Source organism: Heliconius melpomene, chromosome 12 (assembly GCF_056956725.1).
Source record: "Heliconius melpomene rosina isolate 202511_hmr_F chromosome 12, ASM5695672v1, whole genome shotgun sequence".
In the NCBI taxonomy this organism is placed as follows: domain Eukaryota; kingdom Metazoa; phylum Arthropoda; class Insecta; order Lepidoptera; family Nymphalidae; genus Heliconius; species Heliconius melpomene.
Genome location: NC_140400.1, coordinates 12131601 through 12152721, shown reverse-complemented (window position 1 = coordinate 12152721; position 21121 = coordinate 12131601). Strand labels below are relative to the sequence as shown.

The window sequence follows — 21121 nt, the reverse complement described above, 5'->3', positions numbered from 1 at the left end:
TTGGCCTACATTTTATACTATGAGTCGTTCTTATACAATTATACAACCAACTATTACAAATTAATAGGTTGAGTCACAGGCAAGAATGAAATTATAAACATGGAAGTAAATATTAGGTAAATAAGTTTATTAAAATATTTTCTAAAGAATTATATTTTGTGAATCTTTCTTTATATAAAAAATGGGGAAGTAAATAACGATGTTACCAATTAGGGCAAAAATGCTCTAGGTAGAGACTATAAAAACTTACCTATGTAACATTTTTTTATAAAACAAGGAAATCGTCACAAAGTCGCCTGTAAAAAGTCGTTTATTAGGCAAATTATATTGGGTTTGGTTGCTAGTTTTAATAATATAAGAAAATAACTTAGAATTTATAGAATTGTAGAGTTTGAATAGTAATTTATTTAAAAAAAAATAATTGAAATACTTCTCTTACTTACTTACTTATTATATACAACATAAAAATCATTAAAAACACACATTACTTTTCATTTTCAAGTAGAAAAAGTAGCAAACCGAAGCTAGCGAATGCGTAACATAACTTACCACACTCTGATAACTGCGCGTGCAAATGTTTTTGTTCGTTTATATTTAGGCGCTTAAACGATTATCATAATATCACACGTTTCCATTTTACTTTCGAATCTTGTTAGATAGTTTAGATTCTAAATCATTAGAGTTCATGTCATTATTTTTTAATTGTAATCTTTTAAACAGCTAAATTAGTAATTAATACTTTTCTTTTAAAAAATACATTGTTTTATACATATTTAAATTCGATTTTCGCGCCTAGAAACCTCGTCAATGTTACAGTTAACTCTTTTAGTCTATACGCTTTCAGCAAGTCCTTCAGCCTCATATATGAATGGCTGGTTGCCCAACGTTTCTACAAACACTGCAAGTCAATGTTTCCGTTTAGAAATTAGCGGCTAGGATTGGGCAACGGCGGCGTTTGTTGTCGCATTCTATTCATATACAATTAGTTCTTACGTACACGTAACGTTGGGTACTATATTGTTGTCAAACGTTATGCTCGTTTGCTAAATACATATATAAGTTCTTCTACTTATTTCTCGTTTTAACTAATGGAGTTTAGAAAAATTGTCTGTTATATATTTGACTTTTGAATCACTTCTCGTGTTGTTGACAATGTCGATTTATCAAGAAATTTTTTTTTTTCTAGTAACTTTAGTATAATTTAATCAGTTTTTGGCACATATCATAAATTTGTAATGGATGATTACAGATCTAATAAGCTTAAAATGGCTCATTTGCTATATATAATTATTGTAGATATATTTACTTTCGATAAACATTTTTAGAAAGAGAATTTTAATTGATTCTTCATTATTATCTTCTTATTATCAGTTTTCTGTAAAGTTGAAAAAAAAAACATAAAATTATAAATTTATCATTACATTTATGAATAAAATACTGTGGTAAAAAAATATAATTGTAAAACCTTATTAAAAAACCGATAATATTGTTTTCGATTTTCGATAATATTTTGTTAATGAATTTTTGTTTACATATATTACCACCTTAAAATATACATAGCATGCTTTATCAGTATATTGGCAAGATGCCGTATTCGGGGAATCCACACTGGCTAGAAGTGGATTATCCATTCTCTATATCGATGTTTTCATTTTCCGAGTACGTCATTCTTATATTTGTATACAGTATAACATAAATTACGTCAGTTTCCTCTCTTATCAAGATTTCCATGATTAAAATGATACAGTAGGATCTATGATTAATACTATAGGATTGTAAAATCGAGTCGACTGCAGAAATATTTATACAAGTGTTTTTGATACGGAGAATGTTATTTTATGTTTATATTTAATCATAATTAATATAACAATAAATATATTTGTGAACTACTCTAGAATCCAAACATAACAAACATATAAAAAAAAACCTCATGTAATATCTCAGCGATTACATATCAGTAACTGTAAAGGCGGCCATTCTGGTAGTTCAAACTGGTAGAGATATAGGTAGAGTCGTTTCTTACTGCGTAGCATTATATAGATAAGCGGTCAATGTAGGCAACGATAGTCGCAATCAGCCCATCGCATATGGGTCGCCGTCTGCGACTCGGTACTTACGACTTGTGTTCCGTTAAGTACTACGAACGGAACGAAGTAAAATAAACACAGCTAAAATGTAAACGAAAATGATTCATTACATTCGATGATTCTTACAGATGATTTTTATATTACGTTCGGAGTAAATAATACATATGTTTTGGAAATTGAATTGTCATTATTAAGGCTTTTTGTTGTTTTGTCTTGTTTTTTTTTTAATATTTACCCTAGTCGAACTTCTAGAACTCTAGCTGCCAAAATGTTTTAAAAAAATTATAGGACATGTCTTTTTTTGAATTGAAACATGTCATTGTTTCTTTGTTTAAACAATGTAAACATAGTGTACGTTGTATACATATTAAACAACTTGTAAAATCTTAAAACTTCCTTAAATTCACAAAGAGTAGGTAGTCGTTCGGCGAGTATTCGGGTCTCGTAGAGTGTGCGTGTAGTTCAGACGTAGCCAGCGGCTATGAACGTGTCACGAAAACGTTATTTTTCCGGTTTATTGTGAACTCGTTTCGCCATATTAGTTAGCATCTTCCAACGTTATTACATAGTTCGTTTGTATTTCATTTTATATGTTAGCATAAAGTTTATATTGTTGTTATGACTTTGTAAAATCGTTGTTATTGCTTGCTTGAGTAAAATCTTTTTCGAAATTAGATCCTTTAAAGTTTATTTTTCTTTTAATGATCGAACCCAATTTTATTGACAAATAATTTCTAGTTAATTTTGTAAAAGGGATGAATTTAATATGATGTTAATATACTGTTGTGTGCACAATACCTATTTCTAGTAGGGATATTGTATAGAGTAGAACACTTAAAGGTAAAAAATATTAGACAGCATGTTGTGAAAATTTGGTAGTACAAATATTTGCATTTCTCCAATTAAGGCAAAGTACGGCGTTCGCGTTAAGTATCTGATGATGATGATGATGATGATGATGACGGCGTTGGTTTCCGCCCCTAAACACATCTAAAATAAGAACTTATTAATAGTGGTATAATTTTTAAATACCTTACACCTTGATAACACCGGGAAATGCGTAAAGATAAGAAACAAACGAACACAATTTGATAATTTCGAAATATTGATAACAATATTATCTTTAAGTAATAATTTCTCATTGTTACAATGTGGGAGGCTCAACCGTCGTAGCAACTAGTGTTCCTTGACCTACTTGCGACGCGAAACATGATGGTGGTCAGTTTCGCGACTGGGTTATTGATGGCGCGATCGACTTTCACCAAATACTGCCACGGAAAATTTTAAAAATCAAATTATACATTGAAAATCGATTGTTTTAGTCTGTCACATTAATTAAATGACAATTGTACGTTTTTATTATATATATATATTTACAAAAATAAACGGACTGCATTAATTAAAATTTATTGTTTAAATTATAGTCTTGTGTATTTACATACATATGTATGTATGCATATTTAGTTTCCGCCTTATTTTAAATATATATAGTTGATTTCCAATGTTCCGGTATTGCTGTTCACTAGCCGTGGCCTACTGACCGCGATTGTTGCGAACATCACACTTGGTTTTTGTATCTATAGGAGACCTTTTTATGCATATTAATACGATTTATCAAACAAAGGAAGATATTAATTCACGTTCAATGCTAATGATTCATTGGGCAATGTTTTTGAAAGAAAGTCATTGTTTCTACGAGTAGTGCTTATCGATTATTCACAATCGTTCTAACCAGGTCTACAACTGATTAAAAAACAATAAATAATGTCAAATTTGAAGTGTTTTATTAGAGGACCTGGTCAGCTCGGTACAAGCTATTTACATATACATACATATGTAATATGTATGTCTACGACTATTGAAATAGGTGTAGGTATATTATTGCGTATTGTATGGCAATGAAGTTGCTTTAGGCGGTTATTGTTAGTGTTGTGATGAATGACATTGTTTTTCTCAAAAAAATATAAGCTAATGTAACTTTAATCGAAATTAATGAATAAAAATAATATACATACATAAATTTACTATGTTTCAAGATAATTTCTTAGTACAAAACAATATATTTAGCATAGGATGCTGATATGTAATCGCACATTTTTATCAGAGGTTCATGAACGGTCCTTCACATCTTGATATTTATAATATTATATATCTCAAATAAACTTAGACAAATGGATTGAAAGAAGATTTATGTAGTTTATATAGTTGATTGGCCCCTCGGTCGTACTCGTATAGGATACCGTTCGCCACAAGTCGGCGATGCGTGTTCTGACATCGATTCGAAGGTTATCGCCGGAGTCACCGACCAGCGCCGCGCCCACACGCGTCTCTGTATACAAACAATCGGCGCACACACGCGAGTGGGACGCTACGTGACGACCACACGGGCTGACTCTCATTGACCGTATCTTGGCGATACAGATTACGAGAATCGGCTCTGAACGTATCTCGGTCTCTTTGCTACGCGGTCGTAGTGCGGTTCATTGAACATTTAATATATACATTATTGAATTAAATTTGCCATGGCCACTTCTCGTGAACCCAAAAAATCCTTTTAAGAATTTGCTTTTATGTGTGCATTTTTAATGGTTTTTTTTCGCTACCAGGTTTTAAGTGTTTTTATAAACATTTTATTGAGTGTTTTTTACTTTAAAGATAAAACGGCCAACTTATAAGTTTATTTAATTTCCTTATCATATAATTTATTAACTACTAGTGGACCCGGACGCGGCTACGCCTGCTTCAACTATAAGAATATTTATTAAATATATTCATTAAATTGTTTTCAATTTTCAATAGAATTAGTAAGAAAATATAAGTTTAATAATCAAAAAGAATAATAAGTAGATACACATTATTAGAAAAAATTATCTGAGTTACGCTGAGCTGAAATTAACCAATAAAAGGATTAAAAGTAACTAAAGGATAGATATTCTTAATATTAGAAAAAGTGCCTAAAGTTTTCCTTGCGTGCGTACATAGATATCGACTCTACGAAATAACTAAACATTTCTCTCTATTAAGCAGGATAATTTAAGCGGGCAATATCAAATAAAATAAGAAGAGAACCAAAGTGTAACTTAAATTAATTATAAACTGCAAATAATTACATAAACATTTACAATAGTTTGAAAATGTATGAAAATTTATAAAACCGTCAACGTCATCTGCCCGTTCGCGTCGGTCATACTGTGCCGCCCGTAGGCTAGGTCATTTGGAATCAGTGACATCTCCTTAATTATTTATTAGAATGTTATACAGTAAACTATAATTTCAATCTAGATAAAATGTTAATAGTGACTATTATATTTATTTTCATAAGGATGAATCAAAATGTCGCGGTAACGGTTGCGTAGCGACGCGACGGTTGTTATTAACATGGCAGAATAAATTGCATGTCAAATTAGAAAGTACTTTAAAATATATTAGTATATATGTGTAATGTAATGTTATATAGCCTATAGCACTTCTGAAGAATGCAGCTTTCATACAAAACAAAAACAATGAAAATCGGACCAGTATATCCAGAGATCTTAGCGTTCAAACAAACAAACAAACAAACAAACAAACAAACAAACAAACAAACAAACTCTTCCGCTTTATTATATTAGTATAGATCAATAGTAATACTTTATTCAATTCTTAATTGTTTTTAATAAACAATTATTTTATGTTAGAAATTGAAATATGAAAAAAAAAGCTTCATTTACATGAAAATAAAAAATAGAGTTTTTGTTCGGAAGCTACCGTGACATAAATCACGTCACATTACATAAAACTGATATTAAATGTTGACTCACAGATTTTAGATGACGTTGAACTCGAAATGAAACGTGTCTTCTTTTCCTGTACGTGCATTAAACAATCTTCTTTGCACTCTTTGTTCGTAAAGTAAATTGCGCAGTTAAGAAATAACCGTTGTTTATTATTTTATATATATGTCTGACTAATTGTATTTAACTAAATATATAAAACTACAAAAATCTATAGTATAAGAAATCTTAAATTGTCCAGTGACATTATGTTTGAGGGCAATGCCCGTCCTTTCGTCCAATGTCGATGCTCGTATACGAAAGAAATAGGTATTCCAAGATGTGAATATTTTATTTTCATATTTGAGGAAAAGATTTGAACATGCTTTATCTGAGACAGTTAATTCATTATACTTAATTATAGAATTGTTAACTACAAATTCAAAAGGTCTTTAGCAAATATAATTTGGCTTATATAATTAAATAATGATATACCTATTAGCTAACGATATTTCATGAAGCATTATATCCCATTATTTTAAATTATAAATATAATAAATTAATATTTAAATAATAAAAAAGCTAATTTTAGTTAAGTTTGTATGTTAGTGTGTATTTTACATTTCACGTACATCTTTTAACATCATATTCAAGGCTCTAGGCCAAGGTAAATATTAACAACGCACAAATTAAATATTATCACATAATTTTAATATAATACGTACAATAAATACTATTCAAAATAAAAACAGTACAACGGATAACGGAAAGAAATATTTAGATACTCCTATTATTCTATACACAATATTTGGGTCGACGATAAGGTCCCAAATCAGCTGATACACGTAAACAAAGATAGCGACGGCAACATTTCTGTTTCGCATTGATGTCGATAGGTACCTCCGTACTTGTGTGTGTATTGTATCGCTCTTAGTTTTACAATAGGGATAATTGTTTTTACTTATCTTTTTCCAGAAAGTAGTATTTATTATTGTTTAGAAAAATGAGAATAGGCCGGTCGATTGGCATGTCCCGTTAACGAACGCGCTCTACCTACGTGACGTATAAAGCGTGGGCTGCCCCACCAGCGCGCCATTAGTATAGCGCCCGCGCGCGCGATTGCACGTATTTACTGACTCGGCTCCGCGCTCGCTTTCTCGACTCTATGTGTATACAAGCCTATCAAGAAACATGCAATTTTGTACTCATTGGCATGATTGGTTTTGTCAAGAGACCAACGCGGCGGTGGATCCTGCCGGCGCAGCAGCACGTCGGCGCCGACCGCGCGATCGACGCCGCCCCCCGACCGCGCCGCCGCCGCCGTCGACGCCGCAGAGGCTCTCCGCCGAAGAACTAGGGGAAGCTCTCCGCCCGCATCTGCTCTCCCCGAAGCGGATGTGGGCCCTGGGCTACCCTCTGGAGATAGAACCCAACTCTTCGAAGGCCGTGGTGTATATCAATCCGCCGCCGCGTCCTCGTCCTCGATTTATACAGTTGAAGCCGTTCGACCCTAATGCGAAAGAGTTTATCCCTAGCGGCTCTCAAAGTGACAGTGGACGTGGATCGTGGGGTTCGACCCCGCGCTCTGAAAGTGACGAAGAAGCGGATGCAGTGGAACATTTATGTGTGCGTTGTGATAAAATGTTTCGTATGACTCGCGAAGGTGAATATGTTATTGAAGAATCTTGCGTGTATCATTGGGGCCGCATCAGCGGCGACTCGCGCCACACTTGCTGTAATACTCCCTATGGAAGTAAAGGGTGCAGCATGTCTCGATTTCACGTGTGGAGTGGAACCAAACCTGGCATGAATGGACCACTCGAAGGCTACGTACGGGCACGGTCACCTCGCGGCGGTGTTTACGCTATTGACACAGAGATGTGCTACACCACAGCAGGATTGGAGCTGGCGAGCATTGCAGTGATAGCAGCTGACGGACGACTCGTATACAGATCGCTAGTTAAGCCTAGTTCACCTGTTGTCGATCACAATACCAGGTTCTCAGGCATCAGGCCGCGCGACATGGCGCGCGCGACCAAGACGCTGAGAGATGTACAAAATGACATATTAGGATTTGTTGGAAGTGACACAATTTTGATTGGACATGCCTTAGAAAACGATTTAAGGTCATTGAAGTTATTACACGGGGCAGTGGTGGATACGAGTGCCTTGTATCCGCATTCCCGGGGCTTTCCATTTAGACGATCTTTACGTACGTTGTCAGAAGAATTATTGGGAAGAAGCGTTCAGAAGAGCAGCTCGGGTCACTCTCCACTCGAAGATGCGCGAGCAGCTCTGGATCTCGTCCTACTTAAAGTGCACGAAGAACGCGCTCAACGAACCCGCACTTCGACTCAGCTCCCCATATTGCAACCATATGACCCTTTGATTAGTTCCGCCTGAATTTCAAGTGATAAATGTTATACGATTTTTCTCTCAAATGTCAGAGTCGATATGTTTATGGACGATTCTCAAATGACTTTTTTTTTTATTTATTACGTTGACGGAGTGCGCGTATTGTTTATGTGCCTTCGAATTGCGTACTAGCAATAAACGTAATATATTTTTCTATTTTGTAGTTTTTTTTATTCTCATTTATTATTTGTAAGTAACTCTATTACTTCCATATTCAATATTCCTCGTTAATCATAACAACAGGGGGAATTCATGTTAAATGTTTACAACGGTAAAATCATAAAGAAAGTATGTCATGATTAATGCAAACCTCATACGATTTTATAGTTAAGTACATAGCTTCAACATCATATGATAGAACACTTTCACTACATTAGATTTCACTGCTAACATAAGTGGCAATTGTTACCGTATATACACAAAGCGAGGGGTAAGGGGTTGAAAATACTTCGTGGACTAAATAAGAAATTTTTGGGGAAATATGTCTTTGATAAAAAGCTAAGAATATTGTTATTAGTTTATTACCGCTTACGTGGTTTTCCAAGCAACGATATATATAATTACTATAAAAACGATGATTCATGAATGTCTGGGTCAAACCTCCACGTAGAGGAAAACGACATCACGTAATACCATCTTATATATAACATATAAACATTGTTATCAATATCACAGCTCTTAGAAATTTTATATTAATAATAGTTTACTCAATCTTTACCTTGCCAAAAGACTTAAGTACTTTGTTCCGCGAACTTGGCAAAAATTTGTTTTCTTTTTATCTGACTCAACGAAACGGCTTGCGGCTTCTAAGTAGGACGACTCAGTCGACCGTTCATCCTCATATAATATTACAAGCAATTTCGTCACATAACCCGTCACACTATATATACATATATATCTACATTCATAACGTATCATAGGCTCAATGTTGAATTTAAGGCATCTCTTGCGCGTTGTGCTGTTGCACAACCTTTACGAACGACCGCGTATTCTTAGCGAGCTTATATAACCCCCTTATATAAAACAATTTTGAAATACATAGTAGATGAGCAAACTTAATGACTTTAACTAAATTAGCTTTGAGGCCAGCGTGTTTCCGTAACGCGACAGGTTATGGGTTCGATTCCCACTCGAAGAAATAAAAAATCTCAAACCAAACGCTTAATAATAGTATCTTGTTTATGCTAAAGTAGTTTACGGTTTATCTGACATGTGCCCAATTTACTATGTGCTACGTACGCGCGATAATGAAATTTAGCACAGACTTACGAGTACATGCCATCCAATAAACACTAGCGTAAAATATTATCATCGAGGACAAATCATTTCTATATTTCCTCATTAGATATGGACAATGGCAATAAAAGTGAGTGCCCATATTTCGATATATTTTGTTTTCTATCTTATCTCATTCTATATTTTGTAATTTATATCTTTAAATTACAAATATTCGTCTATTTTTAAATTAATCAACAAATAACTAATAAAAAGATTTAGCAATGACTACCATTCTACATAAACAAAATATGATTCCTATATCAAATATCGTAATTGTTAGTCATTCATAATTCTAAGAAAGTGAATGCAGCTTCTATAGACGCCACGTCATCGTTCGCAGCTCGGCGCTTCGGAGTGTCTGAACGGCTTGAAGTAAGTATCGTACATTGACTGGTACGGAATACGAATATTGACCAAAAATATATTTTTTTTTTATCAAATTTAATTGTTTCTTGCCATGGTAAATTTTATATTAATTATTAAAAAAAATATTATTGATGTTTCGTACATCGTCAATACATCTTAAACCAATGTTCTATATAAGCAAAAAAATTATGAATACTACAGTTATGAGCTAGATTATAGATGGGTTAGACTTTCGTTTTTAAATAAGTAAATCATTTCACATATTATATACAACCCAAATATCAATATAATCTTTACATACAGATTTGAGGCAACAAAATAAAATAATTTTGAAATGTGTTCATGGTTTTGTACTTAAACTTATTTGGACGTAAAGGCAAACCATGCCAAACTCTTTGACCGTGGACCGTGCAGAGCACGCCTCCACGTAAGTCTTTCACAATAAGTTGCTTAAAGTGTGGGGGTCTTTCATCATCGCACTTCGACACGCCTTCTGTCCCCACCAAGACACCATGATACATTGTCATATACTAGATATGGTTCGTCCATTAAGTTGAGGATGAAATTGCTGCTGCCACAAGCATGGAAATATCTAATGAATAGATAGAACAGCCTTCTTACTACTGATTATGGTATTTTTTTCAGATCTGATATCATAAATAACCAAATTAATAAAATTAACCGTATATTCAAATATTTAAAAATATATAATTACTATATGAATAAATAGCCACGTATATTAATAAGTATCATCTATAATGCGAAACCTTGAATTTGGTAGCGTCACTGACATGGACAGGTTTTTTGTGTGTCGTATTTGAAAATCCTCATGCTATTTATATGAACTAAATTGAGCAATGACTTGTACGATTATTTAAATAACGTATGTGTGATTATACTGCAAACTTGCTGATGGCAATTGAAGGTTCACGTTTATCATGACTGTCGGGGCGGAGTCACTTCCTGGTTCCCTTGAAAAGGCCAATGAACTAAAAGAATTAACAACCTCCTTTGGTTGTGTTCGTAGTATTTTAATATATTTTTGTAATTCAATTAAAATAGTTTTTTAAAATAGTGTTTTATAAAAGGAAATACCTATACTAAAAGCCTATATGTACTAGAATTTTAAAATAATGTAACTGTAGATTTTGTGACGCGGATTAGAAGTTCGAACGCTTGATGAATCTGGGTCAAATTTTCTAATAATGTCACTTTCTGTTTATTATTAATATCTAAGAGTAAATGCGTATTTCTTTATATCTAATCTAATATCTATCAATCAAAATAATAGGCGTAACATCAATTTGTTATTTGAATATTAAAAATTTAATTTCCTCGAATGGAAATCGAACCCACAACCTGTCGCGTTTATAGTCCCTTGCGTGGCCTCATGCCTAAAAATATTTTAATTTTTTAATAGCTATATATATTTTTTTTGATAATTTTCGATCAGTCGATTTTTCTCAAAAGGTATTTTCTATCAATAATTAGTAAGAAACGGTTAAGCTACATATAAAATATATTTTAAATTTAAAGAGATGTAAATTTCTAGACGACACACTTCTCCGAAACTGGTAACATAAAAAAATTACAGATATAATTATTTCTAGATTATACTAAACGAGGTCAGTTTGCTGTAGTTTTAATCTGTGCCCTACTCAAATATAAATAAAATTATATATAGTAGACTTAAACAAAAAAATATAGAGTTATTATTATTCTTTTAAATTTAAATAATCAATGCAATAGGAGTTTAATAATGTTATGTGCACTATTTTTTATATTTTAAGAAACAAACACTTAGTACTCAAATTAAACATTCTCTGACGAGTTGGTTAAGCTATTTTAAAAAATGTGTAATAAATTCTGATTCGCTAGTATTCAATGTATTAATATAATAATTATTAAAACAACAATAACTAGGTACTTATTACAAGAGCTACAAGTAAGATAGAATTTCAAGAATACTACTTCATCTTTTGCCTTGGATACTAGTTCGATCTTGACTAAAACCCTGACGAAACATGAGTGATGGGATGATGTGAAATATCCGTTTCTAATTTCAAACTATTGCCCATACATTTCCTTCGACTTATCCCCAGTACTTCAAATCTATCTTGTTTTTATTTTTCACTATACGGCATTCTCTTACTAATATATTTTTTTAACATTACGACGAATTGAGTATCTGCTCCTTTTTTTGAAGTCGGTGAAAAAAGTATTTTTGATCTTATTACTTATTGATTTCAACAAGCTCTCCTTGACATAGGTTCAGAAGATAACTTTATTGCGCTTGTGTATGACGCATATTATTATACAGTGAGGAAAAATAAATTCAAATGGCTTACAATTTCATGCAAAAGTACTTTTATATGCTTGAGCGATCAGTTGCCGTCACTGGTCTATCAAGAGTTTGCTAAAAATTGCCTTCGTAACAGCCTGAAATCCAAAGGCCTTGGTATAGTGACTCAGTTTCGATATCTCAATGCTCTGATGACCTTTTATTTGGTTCCCGCATTGTTGCACGCTTGCTTACCTATAATACTTATTTCAATGACCGCCTCGTATGGCAACCTGTGCTTATCCTCCAGCTACCTGCTAAACACCCTAACAATAAAGGAATATTGGCGAAAAAAAATTGTATTGAAAGTTTTAACTAAAATACATTTCCAATGATTAAAATGAAGAGTAGAGTTAATTCTTATCTTTTTTGTTCATGTTTTACGACGTTACCTGATTTTGAAAGTAACCAAGAGATTACACGCTTAGCGACGACGAAACAAAAGACGGATACAGTTAGCGTTGTGCTTTGTTAGGCATTTCGCATTTAACTTATTTTTTTGGGCTTGAATTTTCAATGTGTAACGTACTTTTGTACCTGAAATTTAGTATAACTAGTACTTCATCCTCGAAATATTTTTTATTTATTTTAGCTTTATTCATTTACTAGTGGACCCGAACGCGGCTACGCCCGCTTGAAAGATACGCATGTTTATTAAATATATTTATGAAATTATTTTCAGTTTTCGATAGAAAAATGCGTTAAGCAAGCTCATTTTGGGTGACATTTTCTAACAACAAACTTTGCAAATCGTTGCTTAGCAACGATCGCTTAGCGACGGTTGTTATTAACATAGCAGAATAAATTGCATGTCAAATTAATAAGTATTTTAATATATTGGTATATATCGATAATATTACAAATACAAGGAAAAAAAGTATCCTATGTTCATCCCGAGACCCTCAAGTATCTCTATATGAGTATTTTATCACAATTAAATTAACAGAAAGACAGACAGACAGACAGAGTTACTTTCGAATTTATAATATAGGTATATAGTATGTGTAGGTGAAAAATATCTGCCTACGTTGCTTCGTACTTACGATTCAAAATGGAGTTGACAATGAAACGACTAACAGTCACGGTCGCCGATGCCCTGGCATTGTGAAATGAAAATATAAAATTTACAAATACAGATAAATACTTCACCTTCAAACATCTCGCAGAGTGTCACAGATAATAATAATAATATTAAAAGGGAAGTTTCTGTGCCCTTCATATTAATTTTACATTGGAAGTCGTCTTTATTTGCTTATACTTGTTTATACAAGGATAAATGTGCCATCAGTAAATATTTACACGGCAATGTTGAGAATATAACGTTATTTGTATAAATATATGACATTCTTAATTTATTGTTGTTGTTGTTGTTTAATGTTGACTCAAGACTTGGGAGTATGTGGTAGACTTTGCAATGTCATGTACGTGTAAATTTTCCAGTATTTCACGAATCTATCATCATAGGCGCAGGAAGAGAAGGAACAGGGCGAACCTTGCCCATCCCAGAATACTCTTTAATCCACCCACATTCTACCAAATAACAATATACAGCTCTAAAAAATAAAAAAAAAAAAACTTTTACTTGAACATATCTGTTCAAAGGCTTCCCCAGAAAATTTATCTATATACGCCCTTGTCTACCATTAACGATAGGGGGGATGAATATTCGCTTGAAAGATAGTCTTATCAATGAACTTAGTAGTTATTAGTTTGTATTCATTTGAAATTATAATTTATCGAAGCCTATTTTTTCTTTAACAGATGGTTCAGTGATGCTTTGGGACATACGTGATCTAAACGTAAAAGAACACAAGACTTTGAGGGTGAACATCGAATTCGATTATGCAACGCATGTTGCCTGGAGTCCGGATTCAAAAGCTTTCGTTTTACATACAGCAAGGGAGAATAATATAGTTGTATACAAGATTGAGAAGAAAAAAGATGGCACCATTGGTTCGGCCACACCAGTTATTAGTTTTGATAAGGTAAGTCCATTTTTATTTATAACAAAATGTATCTACTATAACTTCAATTCCTATGAAGTTTAAAATGTACCAGATAATTCGGGGTATGATTTTACGTGTAAACGTCTTCTGTTCTGTTCTTTTATTATGGCATTTAGAACGTACCATCTGGGCACTAATCATTTTGCCAATGTTACCTTGTATGGAGTAGGCACCTACACACATAAGAGGTTGTACAGTAAAAAAAAGACGATAGAAGAATGCATGTTTAAAAGAGATCCAGGTAAAAATTGCCTTCACCTATAAAAAATACGTTAAAACGAATATTTACAATATATACATAAATTCCTATACTCTATCTATCATATTTATAACATTATAAATGTCTATTTGTAAATTAATCATACCAAAATAGCTAAATGTATTTGGACGATTTGGCACACAGACAGGAAGATTGATTATAAGATCGCATCTTATTCCTATATTATTCTGGTAACAATATTTATATTAAATCTATTTTTATATATAGAGTTTTCTTATTTTGACAAAAAATTTAATACACAGGGATAAAAATAACAACAATTCGTATTGTAATGTGCGGCGTTGATTTCTGCCATTCAACACGCTATGCCTCCAGAATTCGGAAGAAAGTGGGGAACGGTGTCTTGACACTAGGTTCCCTCTGCCTACCCTGCTGTGTGCGGGATACAGCGTAAAGCTGATAAATAAAAATAAATATTGTAATGTACAACATTTCTCACGGCACTCTAAGTTAACCACTTCTTATAAATATTTAAAAGATTAATTGTAATCTATATTCAATAAAATTAATACTTAATCATTTATTGCTGAATAAAACTAGGACCGACGCAGCAGATCGCATGATACTACATATTAAATATTTATTATATGCGATTACATTTTCATGGCATACTTTTACTTTCATTTTCACTATATATGCAGTTGCGTACTATTTCATCGGTTGTCATCGACAGGACACGCATCAATTGACTAAGATTAATTAATCGGTTACGTACATCTAATAGTTTTTTGAGCTTCATGTAACAGAGAGCCTAGTGTCAAGACACTTCTCAACCCACGTTCTACAGAATTCTGGATGCCGAGTAACTAAACGCTTTGCCACGAGAACAGAGTGAAGAAATGAGAATATTAAATACTGGATTCCTCGAGTGGGAATCGAATCCACTACCTGTCGCGTTTAGTGACAAGCCCCAGCGCCACGACTGGCCTCATATATATAAGTTAATTATATTAATCTCCAAAATATTATTTATTTAAATTGTTATGATGAACAAGTCACTTCCTTAATTCTAAGCTTCGTTTATAAAATTTACATAATGGTTTTTATTTTAAAACATTCTGCAACTGAGCCACAGTGAACTTTTTGCATATGTTTACGCGGAAGTATGTATATTGTATATATTTTGAGAGAAACATAAATCTCGCAAATGTATTTTTTTATTTTTATTACTTGCAAAAGTTAAATTTAATTAAATTAATCTTTTAAATTTGAAGATTTTTTAAATAAAATATATGATGTTCATAAAAAAATAATATGTAAATATATATAATATATGTATAATATTTATATATAAAAATTTTGCTAGATACCGATGTTGATGCGTGAGTGCAGCAATGTGCAGCGAAAGCGCATCTACGAACTGATCGTAATAATTACAACGTTTGTAAATCTTAATCTTGTGTTATTTTTCGCAATTAAGATCTTATTGATTATAAATATCTATTATATTTTTTTTCCGTTTTCCGCATCAACCATTTAATGTTGAATATTTATTAATTAGAGTTAATTATTTAAAACACACGCATACTCATTTGCACACACGTGTAAGGGCGGGAGGTTGTGGGTTCGATTCCCACTCGAGGAAATTAATATGTAATATTTTCGCTTTCCTGGCTCTGGTAAGGACCTTGGGTTCCGCCAAGTTCTGTTATATTTGTACTGTTTATAAGATCTATAACATTTACTATAATATATGTGAACAAATGAAAATAATTACAGAATGAAAATGGACCGTGAAAATACTTGTAATTCTATACGATTAAATTTTCAGTGCATTCATATTACAAATTTTCCACAACAGGTCTATTACGCAATAGAGATTGAATTAATATGCTATCATTGCCTTAATTGCCACAAAAGTAGTGCAATATTAGAGAAACTGGTTTTAAGCAATTATTAAACGATTTTTGACAGTTATTTGATATGAAACTTAACGGTTGATATAATAAGAAACGCCACGTCATAAGATAAATAAATAAAATCAGGTTCACGCACCCGCTAACTAGTGTTAAGACACTCCGTTCTCCGTTTCCAATTCCAGAGGCATTACGTGTTGAGTGGCGGAACTTAACGTCGCGCTTTCGCTCGAGTAGCAGAGCGAACAAATGAAAATATAAATTTCAATCAATATTTCATTTGCTCGAGTGGGAACTGAACTCACAACCAGTCGCGTTTACTGTCACACACTTTTGCCTCTGCGCCACGATTGGCCTCAAATGTGTAAAGATCGATAGAAGTATAATGAAAATAGTCTAAATATAGACCAGCTGAATATAGGTGGGCGTCATAAAGTGAGCTTACCCACGCACAGATCGTTGGCCTCAGCTGAAAAAACTTTATGTACAAATCTCATTCATACGGACACTAAGGTTTTATTTAAAGGTATTGTTAATGATTTTTTTTATTATTTTCTTTGTGATAGCTATATTAATAGCTATTTTAGCTCTCCTCTTCTTAAATTTCTTTATCTTAAGCAAATAAGGCTTTTTAAATGCTGAGCGAGAGAAATCTCTTGCTATATGATTTTTAATCCTGATGTATTGAAAATGATCATAAATCTTTATATAAAGTTCTATAGAGTACTTAGTAGTCAGTCATTATGTCTTACGGCCTATTACTTTGGGGTAGTGCCGCTGACATAGATACCATTTTTGTGCTCCAAAAACGGGCTGTCCGAGCAGTCTATAAAATGGGTCCACGGGAGTCACTAAGGAATAAATTTAAAGACTTTAACATCCTCACACTACACTCCCAATATATTTACGACAACTTAGTATATGTGCATAAGAATATTAATAAATTTAATAAAAACAGTGACCTCCATCAATATAATTTAAGAAATAAAAATAAGCTTGCTGTGCCCTTCTCTAGGCTCCATAAAGTGTCTCACTCATTCGTAGGTCAAACTATACACTTTTATAACAAACTTCCAAACGACGTGGTTAATTTATCACTGAACAAATTTAAAAAAGTGGTAAAGCACAGGCTCTGCCAAAAAGCTTATTACTCTGTTAAAGATTATGTTCGCGATAAAGATGTTTGGAAATGAGTTGCTCTATTTCTAAGTTAAAATTGTTAATTGTGATTTATAACAAATGTTGGCATTTAAAAAGAGTGGCCATGAGTTTCTTTGCCTGTATCTTCTCATGAGCTCAACCATTTGAACGGGCTTTTTTCAAGTCAAAATTGCACATTTTTTTTGGTTATTTTGTTTTCCATTTTTTTTTTTATCTTTTATGACATGTCCAAGTGAATGTTAAGCATTTTTATGGAATAAAGATATTTTGACTTTGACTTTGACTTTGTAGAGTTATTATATTTTTATGTAGAGTGCGCAGTTGTCGCTATACATACAGAGGGAATTATTCATGTTAGTCAATGAAACTAAACATATTCATTAACTCCTTAAGTTGTTATTGTTATTATTTCAAATTTTGGTAAAACACCAAGAAGCATAATATTTTTAACAATAAGGAAAAAATAAGGAAAACCCTATAAAAATAGAAATCCCATTTCCAAATGTAAACAGTTTTATATAATTAAAATAGATGTGTACCTACTAGCATTATCTGCTATGTATTAATCTATTTTTTAAAGAGGTTTTAAAAGAAATAAAGAATAATAGTAGAAGTCATCACAATAAATTGTAATTGAGTCAAGGACAATCTATATACTCGTACATACGGAAAATATAAGTGGAATGATGAAATATGCAGTAAGCCTCCGAAATATACGTTTCTTTATTATGCAGTTTAAATTAAATTATATCTAATTTAATATTATTTTCACTCTAATTAATACAGAGATTAATTGCTCTGGGGTAATTCACTATTATATAAACTAGGAGTAAACCTTAAAGCTTACTAGACATTACTTCATTTACTTTTGTTATTAAAGAGAAATCATTTTTACATTTTTAAATATAAATTAATATAAAAAATACATTTAAAAATATTTTTAAAAATGCTCTTTAATTTCGGCTAGACAAGAGTCCAGGTCATCGGTGGCTAGGGCTCCAGAGGGAGGAACCTTCTCACATAGTACCTTCAATTCCACAAGGCTGTATGGAAAAGCAAGTTGTTGGTGTATTATCTTGGCTTAGCAAGATAAGAACAACCAGAGACAACATATCTGAGGGATTCCACAGTTCGATGACACGCCAGACAGATGTCGATAGTGCAATCTTTCATAATATGTCTCTGATAATTCCTTGTCTTGATAACTTCGTCCATAATTACACAGAGAAAATTTTCAGTTTCATCGAAAATATCCCCACAACTAAGATAAAGAAGAAGTAGTGTCCCATCCGGGTCGTTAGGGCTCTATGGAATCTACCATGCAGCTCCTTGCTCTTCCACACAGCTATGCGATAAGAAGTGGTATTGGCCTACGTCAGTTCTCTTTGCCCAAAGAAAGAGGAGTAAGGGTCTTTGTTAACTGCTACTACATCCTTTATATATTCACGATATGCTATTTATTTCTTTAAAAGCTGTCCCTAGTAGTTTTTAAATACCACAATTATTTCTCACCGTATGTAAAGAATTGAGTTCAATAGTATTGATTGATGTCCAATTACAATGTTGATGTAACATATGGGTATATATGTATTTTAACCTTACGTGTCTGTTAGTGTAGCTTGTACTTGTATTGTTCACTTCATTGAAAGCGATGCAGAAGCGTGAATATGAATTATTAAAACTAATTAAAGAAATAAAAGATTCTCTAACAAATGTTTAATTGCTCATCGTTTGTATTGATACGTGTTCTAGGTAGCCTTGGATAGTCTGTCGTAAGCTTAATTGCCTGTCTTTCGTGGATTACGAAACGCCTAACAATAGCTTTGCAATTATCAGAGACATTCATTGTTATCTTTCTTTGTGTGATTATATAATATCTGATTTTGATAAAATTCCGGAAGGTGCGATTGTAATGGAATCCTAGTATTATTGTATTTAGTTAGGTGGTGTGTAGTATGGAAGAAGAGAGATATGCCTTTTGTTAAGATAAATAAAATAATTGTTGTGTTTATCACCTCGATATTGGTTTATTTATTTGTTTAATAGTATTACTTTTACAAAAATTTATACGTTTAAAAATATATATACAATAAAATCTTAGATTTAAAAATATCATATACTTATTTAGTTTAATTTTTTTTCTGCTAATCGCTCCTATATAAAATATATGATATAAAATAAACATTTTAAAGGACATTACGAAAAATATAAAAAAATAGTAAATAGCTAAATATTTACATAAGTACGTATATAATGTTATTTAACAATTAAATTTAGGCTTTGTACATTAAAAATAGTTATTAATGTATCTTAATATTAAAAATTGAAGTGCTTGTAGGTAATATGAGATATAAAAAAAATATTTTTATATGAACATAGTACATATACAAACGTAGCACATTTTGTTTCTTAGTAGTACTGTAGTATTGTATTTCAACTTTTAATAGACTAAGCGAAAACTGCTTATACTTTAGATAGTTTCCGCTTCTGACTTTACCGAGGTTTTAATTTTAATTTTTATACTATTATCTTTTAAGGTTTTCTTTTTAATTCTAACGAAAATTCGTTTAAAATATTGACATTACTTCATTTATTTAACGAAAGGAGAGCAGTAACCATAAACATATTCTGAGTTTTCATTTTTTAATTCACCGCCATCATTCACTACTATATATTTTTACGGAGAGAATAACAGGGACCTTTGATCTTTACTTTTCATTGTCTATTAGAGAGTAGCATAAACAAGCGCCTATATTTAAATTGTAAAAGTTTCTCTAGAAGGATTCAAACTTAATATGTGTGTCAGATCCGGCTCAACTATACAAGAAAAGTATTTATCTAAATTTACGTTAACATATTAATTTTACTAATATAAGACAACAAGGGTACAAACTGTTGAAACAAGGGCAACGGGGTTGTTGGTTCGATGACCATTCGCGGTAATTAATTATTATTTAATCTAATAAATTTTTAAATTATGCATATTTGTATGTATAATAAAATATAGTTAAAAATAGTAACAGTTGCTAGGCAAAAAGGGGGTCATAGAATAAAGTGCAATGTTGATAACCGCTGATGGTTTGTACGGATGTTCTTATTGAGGTGATTTAGCGTAGCCGTGTCTATTTTAGTTCGTATACATCTATGTATTCAATAAAAATACGTAATAAAAATATTACTTTAGATATTTTGGGAAGGCTTTTAGTTAGAAAAAAATATAAATCACTTTCAACCTTTTTAGGAAGTCTTAAAATATCTTTAATACAATAGAAAATAAAAGGTAAAAGTATAGATTTTCAAAATTACTTAAAATAAGAATATATTTATTATTTAAACCATTCAAAGAAGAGAGCCTCTAAACTAAATCTTTGTTATAATACAAGGCAATAATAAAAGCAATACAAGTAAAGATAACAAAAGAAAATATTCAAATTGTTTGGTCTTAACAGAAAAAAAACTAGTTTAGTCTTTTTTAACTTTAATAATCTGCATCGTGAAAGTATGGTTGCTATTTAAAATGTGTATTGTTTTATTATGCATTTTAAAAATTAAAATTTGCCATTACTACCTGCCTTATTC

At 32.1% G+C, this 21121-nt stretch overlaps 1 protein-coding gene across 2 annotated transcripts in view; it reads left to right on the top strand.

Moving 5' to 3' along the window:
- LOC146533919 (transducin beta-like protein 2) overlaps positions 1-21121 on the top strand; it is a 52571-nt gene that overhangs the window by 13240 nt on the left and 18210 nt on the right. Inside the window, exon 3 of one of the 2 annotated variants that reach the window (XM_085193903.1) lies at positions 14001-14224. In XM_085193903.1, coding sequence (XP_085050029.1) covers positions 14001-14224 — 224 coding nt within the window. Of the gene's footprint in view, positions 1-7070; positions 8411-14000; positions 14225-21121 lie in introns of those variants that run through there. The other variant, XM_085193902.1, reaches the window with a different exon arrangement.